General features: G+C 41.8%; 1 protein-coding gene across 6 annotated transcripts in view; it reads right to left on the bottom strand.

Annotated features, from left to right (window-relative positions):
- Window positions 1-16572, bottom strand: part of DOCK9 (dedicator of cytokinesis 9) — a 287950-nt gene that overhangs the window by 94758 nt on the left and 176620 nt on the right. For all 6 annotated transcript variants that reach the window (XM_004577379.4, XM_058670515.1, XM_004577380.4 and 3 more), the window contains exons 10-15: window positions 13424-13498; window positions 12088-12228; window positions 11456-11656; window positions 10967-11089; window positions 6953-7035; window positions 6296-6418 (exon numbers count right to left, since the gene is read on the bottom strand). In XM_004577379.4, the coding sequence (XP_004577436.2) occupies window positions 6296-6418; window positions 6953-7035; window positions 10967-11089; window positions 11456-11656; window positions 12088-12228; window positions 13424-13498 (746 nt within the window). The remainder of the gene's footprint in view (window positions 1-6295; window positions 6419-6952; window positions 7036-10966; window positions 11090-11455; window positions 11657-12087; window positions 12229-13423; window positions 13499-16572) is intronic.

Genomic DNA, 16572 nt, shown 5'->3' with positions numbered 1-16572 from the left:
GGTAAAGCATTTCCGATCCATTCCAGTCTCAGCACAATTCCTTGGCTCAGCTAAAATCACCGATATCTAGAACCTGAAATCACGGTAGTTTCTTGGGTATGGCAAGCTGCTGAGAGGACACAGGAGTTCAATTAAACCAACACTGCTGTTTATATTTGGTCTGACCTGGTCCAGAAACAGAATCTCCACTCACATTCGTGATACACTGATCTAGGGTTAGGCGAACTTTCAACAAAGCCGTTTTCACATCAGAATGCTCCTTCTCATGCAGTAGTGAAATCTGCTTCTCTGAAACTTCTGCTCAGCAAATGGTCTTGTTATGTTTCTCTGTTAATCATCTACATACAGCAACCACACACTCAAAAGTCCTCCAATTTAGCACTTCTGCACTTTCCTCCAATGCCACTTTTATTCCAGAAGGATGTACTATTTGAATCATTAGACTCAGAACCTGGTATGGTCTGGCTGGCTTGGGGTGGAGACGTTCTCCAGTTTCCAATGGTATACTCTCCTACAAGTGCTATCATTTTTGAATACTCATACCACTCTAGCGACCCACATTAAATTCACAATTACCTCATATCCCTAAATCTTTTTTTCCATATCCCTTATTAATACACTACATTTCTTTATCCTGTATTTATGCTTTTGGAATGTAAAGTAGGATTCCAATTTTTTTCCTTGTGAAATTTTATTTTCTGATGTTTAGGCTACCCCTAGTTGATCAAAATTCTCCTAGGTCCAGATGTGAAAATCGAATGAAGCAGATGCTCCTTAAGACTTGTTTCACAGAGACATTTAATCAGTAAGTTACACACTCATATGAATCACTGCTAAAAACAGAAGTACCACAAAGAATATTATGAAGAATGGACCCCTTCTCAAGCTTTTGCAAGCCCATTTCCACACTAATTATTCCAGAGGTTAAACAACTTCACACTCATGTGGAATCCTTTTCTGGATTGTTCATACAGTATCATGATATAAAATATATAAAATAAAATAGATTCTGCTAGTCTTTATTTTTAATTGCACCAGCATAGCAACCCAATTTAAAATAGCAGAAGTGTGGTTAAATGACTTGTTCAATATGACACAATTATTCCTAGAAAACAGAATGTTAGCACATGGGTCTTTATGAGCCACCTGCTTAATATCTTCTCCTTGAACACTGCCAAGAAACATGAAAGCTCAGAGGCCAATGTATTTGGCATTTGTTTTTCTCCTACTGAGAAAGATTCCTATCTCTTGCTTTTTTTTTTTAAGATGTACTTATTTTACCGAAAAGTCAGATACACAGAGAGGAGCAGAGACAGAGAGGAAAATCTTCCATCCAATGATTCACTCCCCAAATGGCTGGGAGTAAGCCGATCTGAAGCCAGGAGCCAGGAGCCTCTTCCAGGTCTCTCACATGGCTGTGGGTGCAGGGTCCCTAGTCTTTGGGCCATCCTCTACCTGCTTTCCCAGGCCACAAGCAGGGAGCTGGAGGGGAAGTGGGGCCTGCCGGGATTAGAACCGGCGCCCACATGGGATCCTGGCGTGTTCAAGGCGAGGACTTTAGCCACTAGGCTATCACGCTGGGCTCCTGATTCCAGGCTTCTGCCATGAGTGTTGCTGAGGGCTTCTGGAGGGGTGCCAGCAGGAAAAACATGTGTGTGCGTGCATGTACAGACATGCACATTTGTCTTCAAATCAAAACAAGAAGAAAGAAGAAGAACGAAAAAGAAGGAAGAACAACAAGACAACAAGGAGACCAAGGTAGAGAAGTCCAGCAGTCCGTCCCAGCCTTCCTATCACAGCACTGTGCCAGATGCGGCTTTGAAGGATGAGTGCAATTTCTCCAGCACAAACAAAGAAGAGGGCAGTGTACATGCTGTGCTTGTGATTTGCGTGGCCTGATGGTGCACAAAGGGAATACAGCGGGGCAGACACACAAGCTTGGTGGAATCTAGGTCCAGATCTATAGAAAAGCCATGCTGTTCCCATGACTTAAGTTCAGCGTCATCAGAATGAAATGGGACTAAGAAAGTAAAACTTGCATGCAAAGAAAATGAAACTATAAATACAGGTGCATTAAGTAGTGGATGCAAAAGTCTTAGCACTTTCATAACTTAAACTAACATAGTAGCATCTTCAAAAAAGGCTAACATTTTAAAACAATTTCTGTATTCACACACTTTGTCTTTATACCTTATGATTCCGTAAGTTAGAAAAGATACCATACAATCAATAAGTCAAGTATAAAATATCAAGCCTTTCTTCTTATGAAAAAATATTTCTTGGAACACACACGTCAACAATGCCATCTATCTGACAGAACTGCTTTCTTATTCCATCTTGGAACACAGCCCTGGATAATGACTGCAAGGGAAAGCGGAATGTGACTAATGAGCTTTGGCAGCTATTTCATGGAGAATGAAGCAGCTTGAGAGATCGGTCTGATCCATTATTGGCATTTTGAAAGAAAAATTATGGCAGCAAAAACAATAGCTTTGCCAGGTCCCTGACATGAAATTATTTTCTGTGAAAGAAAGAAAAGCAAGCAAGGTAGCAATGCTAAGGTCTAAAAGAACATGGATATTGCTCCTTCAGGGCCCTAGCCATCAGCTGTAGAGGATGGTGTAGACAGCAGGGCTCCCACAGGGTCTTCAGGAAAGCAGGGTTCCACTAACACTGCTACTGCTTCTGATGCTATGCACATCAGACCCCAATTTTGGGACTGGGTGTCTCTACCTGGCCACCTGGAGCGCATGCTCTGTTTCGTTCCCTCAGGGCTAAGCACAGGCAGGAGACATAGTGGCCAGGTCAGAACCTGCCTGGCTGTGGGCTGTCCACCCAGGCCCTAAGTGACACTGTGATGCCCCCCTGTCCAACATCCACTGAGGAAGATAGGATGGTAAGCTGGGGCTATGCTAGAACTGTCACTAGGGGCAAGTCCCAGGAACCTGCCTATAACTTCCAAGGCAGGGTTCCAACCTCCAAAATGTCAAAACCTCTTAAAAGCAAACGTTCGATTTTTTTTTAACTTCATGTAAAAGTGACAGAACTCTATAAATTGGAAAGTGAAGAATCACCTGTAGACTCATTGTTCAGAGATAAGCATAACTCATATTTTGTTACATATCCTGTACAACTAAGTTTATGCCTGTCTTTCCATTTAGCTAGTCAGATCTGCTCATTTCTTCATATAAAAGGAAATATATAAAATACCTCCTCCAAAATATTAGGTTTCACAGATATATTCCCCCCCGACCCCCAGCAACAGAGTGTCCATTTTCCTAAATCAGCATCATCATGATTATTATGAATTGCATGACGATCAAGTGAGGGAAAATACAGCAAGCAATTTAATTAAGTGTAACAATTTTTTTTTAAAAGATTCATTTTACTTATTTGAAAAGCAGAGTTACAGAGAAAGAGGGAATGGGGTGGTTAAAAAAAAAAATCAAAGGCCTTCCACACTTTCGTTCATTCCCCAAATGGTTATAACCACGGAGGCTGGGTCGGGTCGAAACCAGGAGTCAGGAGCTTCTTCTAGGTCTCTCAGGAGGGTACAAGGGACCAAGTACTGCAGCCATCCTCCTGTTTTCACAGGTGATTTAGGAGGCAGCAAGATCAAAAGTGGAGCACCTGGGAATCCAACTGTACTCACAGGGATACTCACTGTGGGTACCCCTGTGCTGCAGGCAAGGCTCAATGCAGTATGCCACAGAACTGGCCCCTAATGTAACCAAGCTAAAATTCCTATAAGGAAGGCTAAAAGTTTCCTGGAACTCATATTATAAAATGGTAATAATTACTGTATAGTAATATAGTACTTGTGTGCATGATAATATACTACAACCTATAATAAGGGTTTTTTTTTTTTAATGCTAACTGTGGTTTACGTAAGAATACTTCAAAAAAGTTCATAGGAAGTAGAAGTAAAAGTTACTTTGGTGCAAAAAAGATTTTAAAAGCAATGGATATGTTAAATCTTAAAAATTCAAAAATATGCTTATCTTTTAATTTTATCTCTCCACAAGCATTCTAAAATATTCTCGTAATTTGAGAGTCAGAAACACTGTAAATGTACAAAAAGGGGAAAAGAGTTAATACTAGATAAGTACTGGGTGTTGCAGGCATTTGTTAACATGTGGGTAACTGTGTGCTCTCTCTCCTTCTCTGACTTTCAAATAAGTTTAAAAAGAGACACAGAAAAAATGAAAATATCCCCTCTCCCCAAAGTCCAGCATGGTCCTCCATGAAGGGTAAAACTAAAAGTAAGTCATTTGTCTTCCTTTTATTCTTCTGTATTTCTTATCATAAACAGATAGTACATTCACAAAGGAAAGAATTCCCTAGTGTGTAGACATAAAAATGAAGCACCATTCTCCTAATTATCCTTCCACAAATGCTAACAGATTCACAATGATCCAGCTGCACTCTGATCACATCTTTTGACCTCATCCAGGTGCCTAAATGACACACGACAGGCAGCACCTAGGAGCCCCATGTGTGGTTCAGGAGCCCAGAAAGGCTACCACAGCAGGCCTCATCCTTCACCCACCTCTCTCTGCTAACTGCCTAAGTGAGCTGGGGCAGGTTCTTTCACAGTCAACCCAGTGAAAATGTACACTGCTTGGCTGGACTGGCAGACCTTAATGACACAGGGAAGCATATAAGCTTAGTGACAGTCTAACTGAGGCTGACACTTCAAGTTCCCAACAGGGAAGACATCAATACAGCAAAAACTGTAGAAAGGCCTAATTGAAAGGGACCTTGAGACTTCTTCATCACTTTCTTAAAGACTGCTTGATCCATCTCAGACTTTCCACTTTTTAAAATCTTGATACAGGATTCTGTCATGTCGGGCTGCCTGTTCACATGGACATGATTAGATGCTTACTAACAACACATCTCCAGGTTTTTGGACCTTATTGAGCCTATAATCTACATCTCTTCTATCATGAAAGAGAAGAAAAAGTCAAAAAATGAAGTTTAAAAAAGTAACACAGCCAATCTTGTGGTCCAGGCAAACAAGTGAAAGTTCCATTCTGACATCTATTTTTCAAACAACAAAGTTAAGACTAAAAGATACCTGGGGCATAAAATAGTTAATTCATATTGCTTGGACATTGTTTTAACTTCATTATCTTCTAATGCCCTTAGCACTTCATTGTTCCCAGAATTTACTCAGAAAAACTATAGACTTCATGTCCCTAGGAAGGGAGACCAGTGGCACAGTCTTCTGTGCTCAGACAGAGCAGCCAACAAGTACAGTGGCTGACAGCCCAGGCACTCAGACCACATTCCATCAGCTGCGGGACAGTGGACTCCTGGCTTAGTCCCATGTGGCCTCATGATGTAGACTGAGTTGTGTCCTCCAAGAAGTGGCTGGTGTTGCAACCTCTTGCATCCATCAATGTGGCCTTATTTGGGAAAACAGTCTTTGCAGAGGTGCTCAGTTAGGATGGGGTCAGCGCAGTTGGCATTGATCTGGTATGACTGGCACTCTCATAAAAAGAACATTTGGACAGAGACACTCAGGAAGACAGCCACATGAAGACCAAGGTATATCTTGGAGTGATGCTGCTACCAGCCAAGGCCGGGAAGGATCCTCCCTGGAAACTCCCTGGAGGGAGTGAGGCCCAGCTACTCTGGTGGTTTTGAGTTTTTGCTACAGAGAACTAAGACACAATAAAAGACAATGAATTTCTGTTGTTTTAGAATGCATGGCTTGTAGCACTTGGCTACTGCAGTCCTAGGAAACGGATAGGCTCATTAATGTAGAGAAAGCGCTTAGAACCATGCCTGCAAACAGCAAGGACTATGTGAATTATCATCTTTCCCCACCATCCATTTGACAGTTCCATCTTGCAAGTCAGAAGACTGGGAGCTACTTATCCCAGATGTCTACTCACACCTCTCTACTTCCACACTCCCCTCTCTGCCACCCAAGTCAGGATGCCAATACCTAACAACCTTCTCTCCCCTGCATATCCTAAATTAGTCCCTTCCCATTTCCACTTCAGATGCTTTGCTGAGGCCTTCCCCTTCTCTCAATAAAGGTCCTCATGTAGGCTGCTCTCTTTCCCCAAGGCACAGCACCAAATAGCCTGCATATAATTCAAATGAACCAAGTGACTGATTCTGCACTCTTTCTTCCTCCCCCAGGACTTGAGGAAACATTCTACCCCCATGCCTCATACCCTGTGACATGAGTTGAGCAATTTACACGACGCTGCCTCTCTCTTCCCATCCCCACCACACAATCTCTGGTATTCAGGTGTAGAAATAAGACCTTGAAACTCACTTCCGAAAGTCTGCAAGTAACTTGAGCATGTCATCATTTGACAGTTTATTGCTGTCTTGCCTGTAGACGGCAGAAAATCTGGCATTTTTGTCAAGGTTTCCAGATGCATCCTTGAACAATGTCCTAGAATAGCAAAACAACATTTTTTAAATGGGTTTCCAGAAGACTAAAATAAATCTGCCATTTAGCTCTGGCTTTGATGCATAGACTAATTGTTATTCCACTGGTTACTGCCAAGAGAAATCTCATTATCTAAAAACACAGAAAACATTAATGAAGATGAACACAACTAACTCAGTTTACATAGAAACCAGTTTCAGCAAACAGCTAATGCTAAGGAAGCAGCACACACAGTCAAATGCCACTGCAGACCTTCCTGATGGTCATCACTCACAGTGTGAGTGAGTGGCTGGTCCCTGGAAGGTCAGTTTTGCAGTAAGCATTCCTATTAATCTGCTGGGTATAAATAGCAACTCTCAGACTACCATCTTTCTTCTCTGTGGTCCTGTTAAATTATTTTTTCAGATTTAGAGTTTATTTATTTCTCAGTTTTACAACTCAGATCTTTGATTCTGGCCACCCAGCAGAATATGCATTTCTACCTATCTATCTATGTATCTCTCTTCATCTACAGAGAGGTACAAAATATTCTCTTACCTTGCTGCCCAAGCAAATGGCATTCTGTACTGTCCTAGTCTTTGGCATGCTTGTTTAGCATTCTTCAACACCTTCTGAGCGACCTTGAAGACAACAGAATGACACCATGAGACACAGCATCCTCTTTAGGGGAGACTTACCATCTAAAGAGCCACCATCACACCCTCATGAACAAGCTCTCACTGTGCATCAGACATACGGAAATGGACATTGCAGAGTATTCAGTATGGCTGGACTCATACTCATTGGACAGTTCTCCATTAAATGCATTCTCTAAGAGTGACGCTCGAAGAACACTGAGTGAAGTCTGTTTGCCAAATGTAAATCTCTTCTCTGGTCTTTATAGGCAACCAGCACCCTACTTTGCAGTTTTCCTACTTCTTTATGACTAAGAGATACTTGTCATAAACCCAATGAGTCACTAATACACGCTACACTTGAGGCCAGCATTGTGGTACAGCAAGTTAAGCCACTGAAGTCACTGCTCACAACGGTGGCATCCTTCTCAGAGTGCTGTTTTGAGTTTCTGCTGCTCCACTTTTGATCCAGCTTCCTGGTAATGCACCTGAGAAAGCCGTCATAAAGACACTAAACTCTCACAGCTCCTGATGTGCATCAGCTTGTACAGATGCCCACAAAGTTGGAGAAAAGCACTTGTCATTAAGACATTACTGGTACTGACTCAGATTGGGCCAGGATTCTTTAACACCATTTTTAGTTCCTAATGTTTACTTCCAGTTCCCTGTAGGTTGACTGATACACCCCACAGTGTACAACAAATTGTATTTGCTTTTCATATATGAATTTGTGTATGGAAGGTCTTGTTCAAGCAGATGACGCTTAGTTTTCTGAAATTTACCTGTGTTATGCTAGTATACTATTATCAACACAGGTTTCTTGTTCCCAGAGAAAGAGTGGTGGGCTGAAGGGTCTGGCATCATGTGAATGCATATAGGTCACACCTCAGACAGGAGCTTTAGCATCTGAGAGTCCAAGTGTGCTCTACAGATCTGCAGCTCAGCATCACTGTTGGGAATGTAGAGTCATGGGTACTGACTCAATCCTTTTGCATCAGAACCTGCACCCTGGGGCTAGTGCTGTGGCACAGCGAGTTCACCCAGTGCCTGTAATACCAATATCCCACATAGGTACTGGTTAGAGACTCAGCTAATGCTCCTGGGAAGGTCAAGGAAGATGGACAGGTACACAGACCCCTGCCACCTACGTGGCAAACCCCAAGCAGCTGCTGGCTCCTGGTTCTGGCTGTGGCGTTGCAGCCATCGGGGTAGTGAGCCAGTGAATGGAAGATTCCTCTTTCTAGTTCTCTCTCTGTAACTTTCAGATAGATGTCATTAAAACATAAAATGAAACAAAATAAAATAAAATAAAAGCTGCACCCTGATAGGCTCTCTAAAGATCTGTGTGCACTACCAGGTCTTGAAGTGCTATCTAGAAGACTTGGGGATAGAATGATAAGCCACCCGTCTCTAAAGGGAGAAAAGGAAGCAACAGGGAGCTCTCCCATGCACTGGTTCACTCCCAGGAGCACCTCCCATCTCCACTTTAGAGAATATGTCCATGCCTCCCTGGTGGGACATGGTGGGGTCTCAGGTATATGCCCGCACAGGGCACAATGGCCTACTTTCCTAGAAAGATTTAAGGATCAATATCATTAGGTTTTAACAGCAATGTGTTGGTATGTGAAACTCAGCGTTTACATAACGTTTAAAGTTAAAATGCAAAGTTTTGAAACATTTCAGTTTTCCCTGTAGCAAAGAATGGCTCAGTTCTAACTTACCAATGGTACAAAATATAACAGAATGTTTGTGAAAGAATGACAATCATGTTTTTCTCAACTTGTTTTTTTCCCCTTTACTTTTAAGACTCTTCACAGTAAATACCTACAGACACATCATAAAAATTTCTCCCAAAGTGAAAATTTTACTTCAAATGAAGTTCTAGATTACTAAGAAAACAAGAAACAAATTTGATAGAAAAAAATCTCATTGTAACATCTTTGCAAAAATATCTCTGTTGCTGTAAGATGATCATGCCTTTATCCCTGCTTTCATTTCATGCTCTGGATGTGGCAGGAAAATGAATACATAAGGAACACACACACACGGAGGAGCTTTACGTCCCACAATGAGGGAGAAACACCAACTTGTACAGATGCCATGGACCCTGGCCACTGTGCAGAGTGGTTTAATGCAGGATCAGCTACCAGACTCCAAACTGTGCATGTGGTGGACAGAAATGACACTGATGGTGTGTCTGGGCCTCGGAGCAGATCTTATCTGAGGCCTCTGCTCATTATTAGTCAAAACATAAAAGAGATAAAAAGGTTTCTCCTCCAAGATTTTACAGATTTGGTTGGAAAAATAAATAAAACATCTCCTCTCCAAAGATCAAACTTTACCCAGCATTAATCAACCAAAAAGGCTTAGTGTTTGAAGCACAGTGTCTGGGTTAATGGGCTTTTTCGCAACTGGAGCTGTAATAAACTACAACATCTTCTATGCTTTCCGTGATTTATGGTGTCCATGGCCCTGCCTTGTGGACTGTCTGCTTCACTCCAACATATCCCTGTGAGGAAGGCAGGGACAGGTAGTAACAGCATCCTTTATCTTTCACATGCACAGGGGCCCAGAGAAGTGACATGATTTGTCCAAAGCACCCTGGCTTGTAAGGTGCATAGCATCTGGGACTTCTCACTCAGCAGAACCTGTACTTGGTAGATATCCCTGTGATGTATGGAGAGCCACAGAGAGGAGGAAGGAAGCTCCAAATCAGTATACTTAGCCTCCGGTAGAGTCTCCGGGGTGTCCTCATTGAAGTACCCTAGGCCATCTCTCAGGAGACCACTAAATAGGTCAAAACAAAACTAAAAAATGTATTATAAAACCGACAGAGGACAACAGCACTGCATGGATTGTTCTTATCAGGTGACACAAGCTGCTACAGAGCGACAGTCAGGTGCTTTTGGGATACTCTAGCTGTGGGACACTGATCAGGAAATGAAACCTTTGCCATGCTTCAGATCAGAAATACGAAAGGGGGCTCTGAACTAGATAGTATCTAGTATTCAATAACTCTATAGTATGTCCTGGGCACTTCTTTCCCCAAATCAACAGTGGCTTGAAATATAGCAAACATGTTTCCCTCTCTACCTAAGGTCATGCCACCATATTCCTGCCTACTCTAACAAAACTCAAGTGGACCTGAGGCACTGACACTATTGTCCAGAATGCCTGGGCCAATCGCATTCCCCAGCCTCCAATCTCATATGGAAACGCAAACAGACTAACATATAACTCAAGAACCAAAGGACCAATCATAGGCAAGCTGAATGATGTCCCTTGGTTGGAAAAAATTAAATAAAACTGCTTCTCTCCAGAGACCAAACTTTACTCAGCATTTATCAACCAAAAAAAGCTACTGCTTAAAGACAGAAAACTATTAAGCAAGTAATTTTTTCACAAATTATTTTAGAATGTCAGAATAGACTACCCAAATGAAGTATTTTACTTACACAGAGGCCAATTTTTCACTAGAAATCAGACATGGGGCAAGCATTTGGTGTTGCAGGGCACCCCCATGTCCTGCTAAGGCCTGGGTTTCAGCCCTGCCTCCACACCAGAGTCCAGCCTTCTGCTAGTGTGCCCCTTGACAGGCAGCAGGTGATGCTTTGAGTACTTGGGTCTCTGTCAACCAAGTGGGAAATTCAGACTAAGCTCCCAGCTCCTGGCCTTTCGGGTCCAGCCCCGGCTGTTGTAGACATGTGGGGAAATGAACTAGCAGATACAAGATCTCTGTATGTCTCTTTGACTTGTAAAGAAATAATAAATGCAAAACATTGAAAAAAAAATCAGGCATAAAGTTAAACACATCAATACACATATTTTATGTCTTTGAGACTATAAATCAAGCTTAGTTTTGATTCCGGTATTTTTACCTGATATAAATCCTCTTTTCAGACTGTTTACCTCTGCAAAGCCTAAAAGTCACTCATACCTTAGAAGAGTCCGAACTTCTCATGTATGGTTCAGCGCAGTGTGTGATGCTTCCCTGAAGGACTTTTTCAATTCTCGCTACTAGAAATATATCCGGATGAGGACATGTGACAGAAAATATTCCCTAGGGCAGAAATAATTTTCTTCCGTAAGCCAAATTCAATTTACGGCTTTGTTAAACATATCCCATGAACATTAGAGAAGTAAAGGCCAGTGAAACACTGCAGCTCATAAATGCAGTGCCAAACTGGTCAGCACTGTCTGCTCTGAAAGTCTATAGAGAAGGCAACGAAGATAAAAGTGTAGACAATTGGCAAGGAAAAAAAAAAATCACGACTTTCTCTCCACTTGCATTTACCGTCTAATTCAATTTACTGTCGTTACAATCAACAGCCAACGTCACTCCTCTTGTGCATTACACGGCTTCATTTGGCATCACTGAAGTGCATAATAAACACAGCAGTGCAATCACAGGCTTCCTACACCTTACCTGCTTTGGATACTGCATGGAGGCCTCATGACAGGTGTCCTGATGGGCGGGGGGACTGTGCCCACCATTGACTAGAACTGGGGACGAGGGGGCCAACATCTGTCGCACAGAGAAATGGTTCAGATCCACATGGAAATCAGAAGAAATCTTTCGGTTGTATTTTATGTCAAACAGCGACAGAGTCACAAAGAAAGGCTCTACCTGAACAAAACAAACAATGCAGCTGATCACTATGGGAAGAGGAAAAAAAGGCTAGTGAGACCTATTCCTGACTGACGTAAATGACTCAAGAGGGTCTTGCGCTTTGTCAAATTGAGAATTGGATTAAAAACATTGCAGGAAACACAAAATCATGATTTTTACCTCATGTACTTCACTACTTACTGTAAGCTGCAAGAAAATAGACAGGTACCCACCCTCAAGCATCCCCTGGAACACCGAGCTTGAACCCACCACCCTTAACCTTCGTCCAGTACACTTGTCCCAGCAGGCTCGACCGCCCCCCCAAAGCCTACTGTAAACACTGCCCCTCTCTGATACTAGGAACTAGGATTCCATGTCCAGGCTACACTGTTGTGGCAGATCAGAAACCTCTGAGTGCTCAAAGCCTTATTTTTAAAAAGGAAGATTACATTTGTAGTAGGTCCTTCTTCATTTTCAGCCACACAGCATTGCAAATTAAAAGATAAATCATTGCACTTGACAAGAATCCTTTTTCCAAACTTCTCTTCAAATGGCTTCACTTCTGGCTCAGCTGATGAGAAGTCGAGCTTCTTTAAAAGAAAACATAAAGGTGTAAATGCGTTATGATGCCAGCCAAAAAACTTCATTCTGAAAGTATCCAAAGGCAACTTTCTAATCTAGGAAAAAGCTATATACATCCATTTACTCACAACAGTGCTCCTATTTTATAATAAGCTCATGTAGTTCCAATAGTTGATAATGTTGATAAGAATTGGTTGATAATGTTGGTCAATGAACGAGTATAGAGACCTTAAACATCATGGTTCTGAATAACCTAAGATGTGTACGGACATACAATAGATGTGTATGGATGCATAAAATGAAACATATGCCTAGAGTGGACTATTATTCAACCAGAAAAAAAGGTAATACTGGCACCTGCTACAACATGGATATTCCCTGAAAGCACTGGTAAATAAAAGATGCAGTGGTGGAGGCCTTCCCAAAATAAAGTGCATGTGTGTGTGTGTGTGTGTAAGGAGGATTGGGGGGACTTAGCCTGAGAATGGAATGTGGTCATTATCTACTTCCCGGTAACTGGTTCAGCTTCTACTAGTTAGCACAGATCAATGGTGCTAGCCAGTGCCAGAGAGCATACAGCTCAGTTTTTCGGGGGAAGAAACAGTATGTGTATTAAGGGAAACTAGTTAAACCTTATCAGTAACTATGTACATGTGTAAACTAGTTAAACCTTATCAGTAAACTATGTACATATGTAAAGTTTGGAATCTATTGATTCCAAAGCAGCATGTAGTGTTAAGACAGCTAATCAAAAATATGTATAACTACATATGAGAGACAAAGAAGTTAACAAGTTATACAAGGAAATGCTCTTCTGGGTTCGGGCCTCATCACAAAGGGCTAGGTTTCCTGGGTACACAGGTATGGCCTGCAGGTACTGGGAAGCATCACTGTGCCTTTGGGCATTTACAATCCTCCTTGCTGTCTCCTAATAGCGACTAGGTAAATGATGTGTTCTTGTGCACTCATGGCTGCATTAAAAATTTTAATAATCTTTGAATAAATCTCAATTTTGACAATTAGACTATCAAGTTTCACAATAGTTGTGTAATAGTGATAAGACTACATGTTGCTTCTATTTATTCTCAAATTTCCCATGTTATTATATTGCTTGTCAATCCAAAATAAAGCAATCAAATAAACATATCAAAGACTTTTTCCCTCCTCCTTGCTTAGTTTTAAATTTTTAACTTCTATTTTTACCTGGGTATCTGGGTCCAAGTAAAAAAGCTTAACTCTGCTTTCATTTTTCAGTTTGATTTCTGCATCTCTGGCACTCTGGTAACAAAATAAACAAAAATTACATTTAACACAATCCGTTTTTTAAAAGAGGTATTCAAATATCTTTGAAAGTTACTCTTCCATGAAAAGTCAGACTGTTTGACAGATCTGCCTCTTCTCAGTGGGCAGCTGTGTGTCCATAACAGGAATGCACACAGGTACACAGCTCACAGTATGAAACTTTGGGAGGGGGAAGAGTTAAGATTTACTCTCTGCCCTTACCTAGCTGGCAATCCATTGTGGACTCAAAAATACTATAAGGAAAGTGAAAAAGAATGAAGTGTTAAGCTGTCAAAAAAAGCGCTCATAAGGTCAAATCATACAGAATCAAGTGTGAATGAAGGGGCAAAATTCAGAGAGTGAAAAGAAGAGACCAGGAGCATTCAAGCCTCAACAAAACAATGGACAGAGATTGACAGCGAGGATAGAAATGAGTTCAGATCACAGAAAGGACTGAATTAGTCAAGCCTAAAACTGAGGTTATAAGCGGAAGAGGAAAGCTACATTCCGAATGGTGGCTGGAAAAAGTTATGGCAGATCTGGTAGGACAAAATGTTGAATCATCCAATAAATATTCCTTGAGCACCTATGCTGGGCTGACACAAACACTGATGAATGAACGCAAGCTGGGAAGACCAGTGCACACACTGATAGTAGGAATGACCAAGGGAGGCTCGTGTGCAGTGTGATTTCACCTGCACCAGGGAATAGTAGTCGGGAAAGTTCTTACAGGAGAAGGCCCAACCATCAGTGTGACAACGTTTGGCCAGGACAGGAGAGAAGGGCATACTAGAGGGAGAAACTTCAGGTGCAAAGCAATAAGCCACGCTTGAGCAATGGCCACATTATTCGTGATGACCGAAGGGTTGGGCTCAATGGAAAAAGCAAAGACAAATGAGTTTGGAATTTGTATGCTAAGGACTAGGGATTTCATTACAAATCTAAAATATTCTGCATTGTTTCAGACAAGGAAATAAAAAATGAGTTCTTCATTTCAGAAGCATCACATGATTAGGGATAATGCAATGGACCAAGCCAAGGAGGCCTACAAGTTATTCTTCTTGGGTTATCTCAGAAGCCTCTTGGGCTCATCAACAGGGTCCATAATAAATGCCCCGTTTCTGTCTTGGGTAACCTGCTGATTCATGAACCCATTAACTTAGGTAATCCAGGAAGAAGAGTGAGTTTGTGGAAAAGATGATCATCCAAATGGAGTGTGGACATGCCTGTGGGGGCTTTCAGTCTGGAACTTGCTGCAGAAGGCTGGAGGAGAGGACCTGACCACAAGGCAGAGAGGACAGCAGGAGAAGATCAGCATAGAGGTGGGACTGGAGGTCTTGGGAACAGATGAGACCCCCTGAGAGGTATAAAAGTGAGTCTAAGGACAGACTCCCAGGGGCCCCAACATTGATGAGATGGACATAAAAAGACAACCCACAAAAGGAATCAGATAGGAACTCAAAGCACCCAGAGCTCAAAAAACACAACAATAAAGAATTATTACCCCCAAAACTATACAGTTGAGCACTTCTCAAAGTAAGAGAAATCAGACCTTCTCTTAAAATAACTGGGCCAACAAGAAAGCGTAGTGGCTGAAGTCCTCGCCTTGCGTGCACTGGGATCCCATATGGGTGCCGGTTTGTGTTCCAACAGCTCCACTTCCCATCTAGCTCGCTGTTGGTGGTCTGGGAGGGTGGTCAAGGGCAGCCCAAAGCCTTGGGACCCTGCAACCGCATGGGAGACCTGGAAGAGGTTCCTTGCTCCTGGCTTCAGATCAGTGCAGGTCTGGCCACTGCAGTTGCTTGAGAGTGAATCAACGGACAGAAGATCTTTCTCTCTGTCTCTCCTCCTCTACGTACGTCTGACTTTCCAATAAAAAAATCTTTAAAAAAAACCTAGGGCAGTCCTTATCATGGTAGCAGGAAGAAATGACTGGTTTCTCCCCAAACAGGCTGTCACTAACAACCTGCCCCATATCCCATAGAGTACCTTGGGTTCAGAGGAGAGAAGAGATAAAAAAGAAACAACAGCAGGACCTTCTCTGTAGAAATTTATGCTTACTCGGAAGCTAGAGAATTATTCTTATAACACAAAGGCTATTTCTTTGTTGCATTCCATTTAGTAAACCCCAAATTCAGCCACTGGCAACACAGCTTAACAATGTTTTCTTCTTTGTCTTAAGAAGTAGTTGTTGACCAACCATTAAGACTGCTATCACTTTTAGGTATACTGTGCATCTGAAACTCATTTGTAAACAGACAGAAAGACTCCAAGACTCAACCTGGAGGATGAGATACCATAACAATATTGCTGATTGTTGGGTCATTTAAATAGAATGGATTGGAATAGGAAGACAGAGCAGTATCTTTCTATACTTCTTAAAGGGCTGTCATAATTCATCCCCACTACTTCTTAAACATCTAACTACTCAGGTACATCACTCAGCCTTTATGCCACAAAAATAGAATAAGACACTACAGAGTAAGGAGGCCCAGAAGTGGAACACCAGCTGACCCCAAACACAACCAGCCAACTGCTCTGTATTCCAATGCACACTGCTTTCTGAACTGGGATACAGGAAAGCAAATACTTATATAATTGGTTTTAAAAATCAGAAAAGGTATCTGTGAAAACAACTCGGGTTTGACCAACTTTGCTAAACTTGCCCCTTGACCCTGACTCAATCCCAATGAGACTATAAAGTTTGAGTCACTATATTCTGTCCTGTATTCAACTGTAATATATCTGGGAAGATAAGTACACTGACTTAAAAAGACGTCACCAAGTTAGAATCTGAGTAATTCTGGGTTTACATGAAACTCTGCTTCTCTTTCAGAAGCAAATAGGGGAGGACCATAATAAGACCAATCTGCTATTCTTTGTGTACCAACACCACCTCCTCCTCCCAAACAGAAAAGCTGTGGAGAAAAATATAATGTTCTTTTCATATTCTCTTTATGTAAGGAGGTGATAAATATATTTCAGTGTGACCTAAGATAAATGTAAAAAGAACAAGATTATCAAATAACTAGCAATAGTTTGTATAATCTGGTCATGTTACCCCTTGACTT

Source organism: Ochotona princeps, chromosome 12 (genome assembly GCF_030435755.1).
Source record: "Ochotona princeps isolate mOchPri1 chromosome 12, mOchPri1.hap1, whole genome shotgun sequence".
Classification (NCBI taxonomy): domain Eukaryota; kingdom Metazoa; phylum Chordata; class Mammalia; order Lagomorpha; family Ochotonidae; genus Ochotona; species Ochotona princeps.
This window is presented reverse-complemented; position numbering and strand designations above follow the sequence as displayed.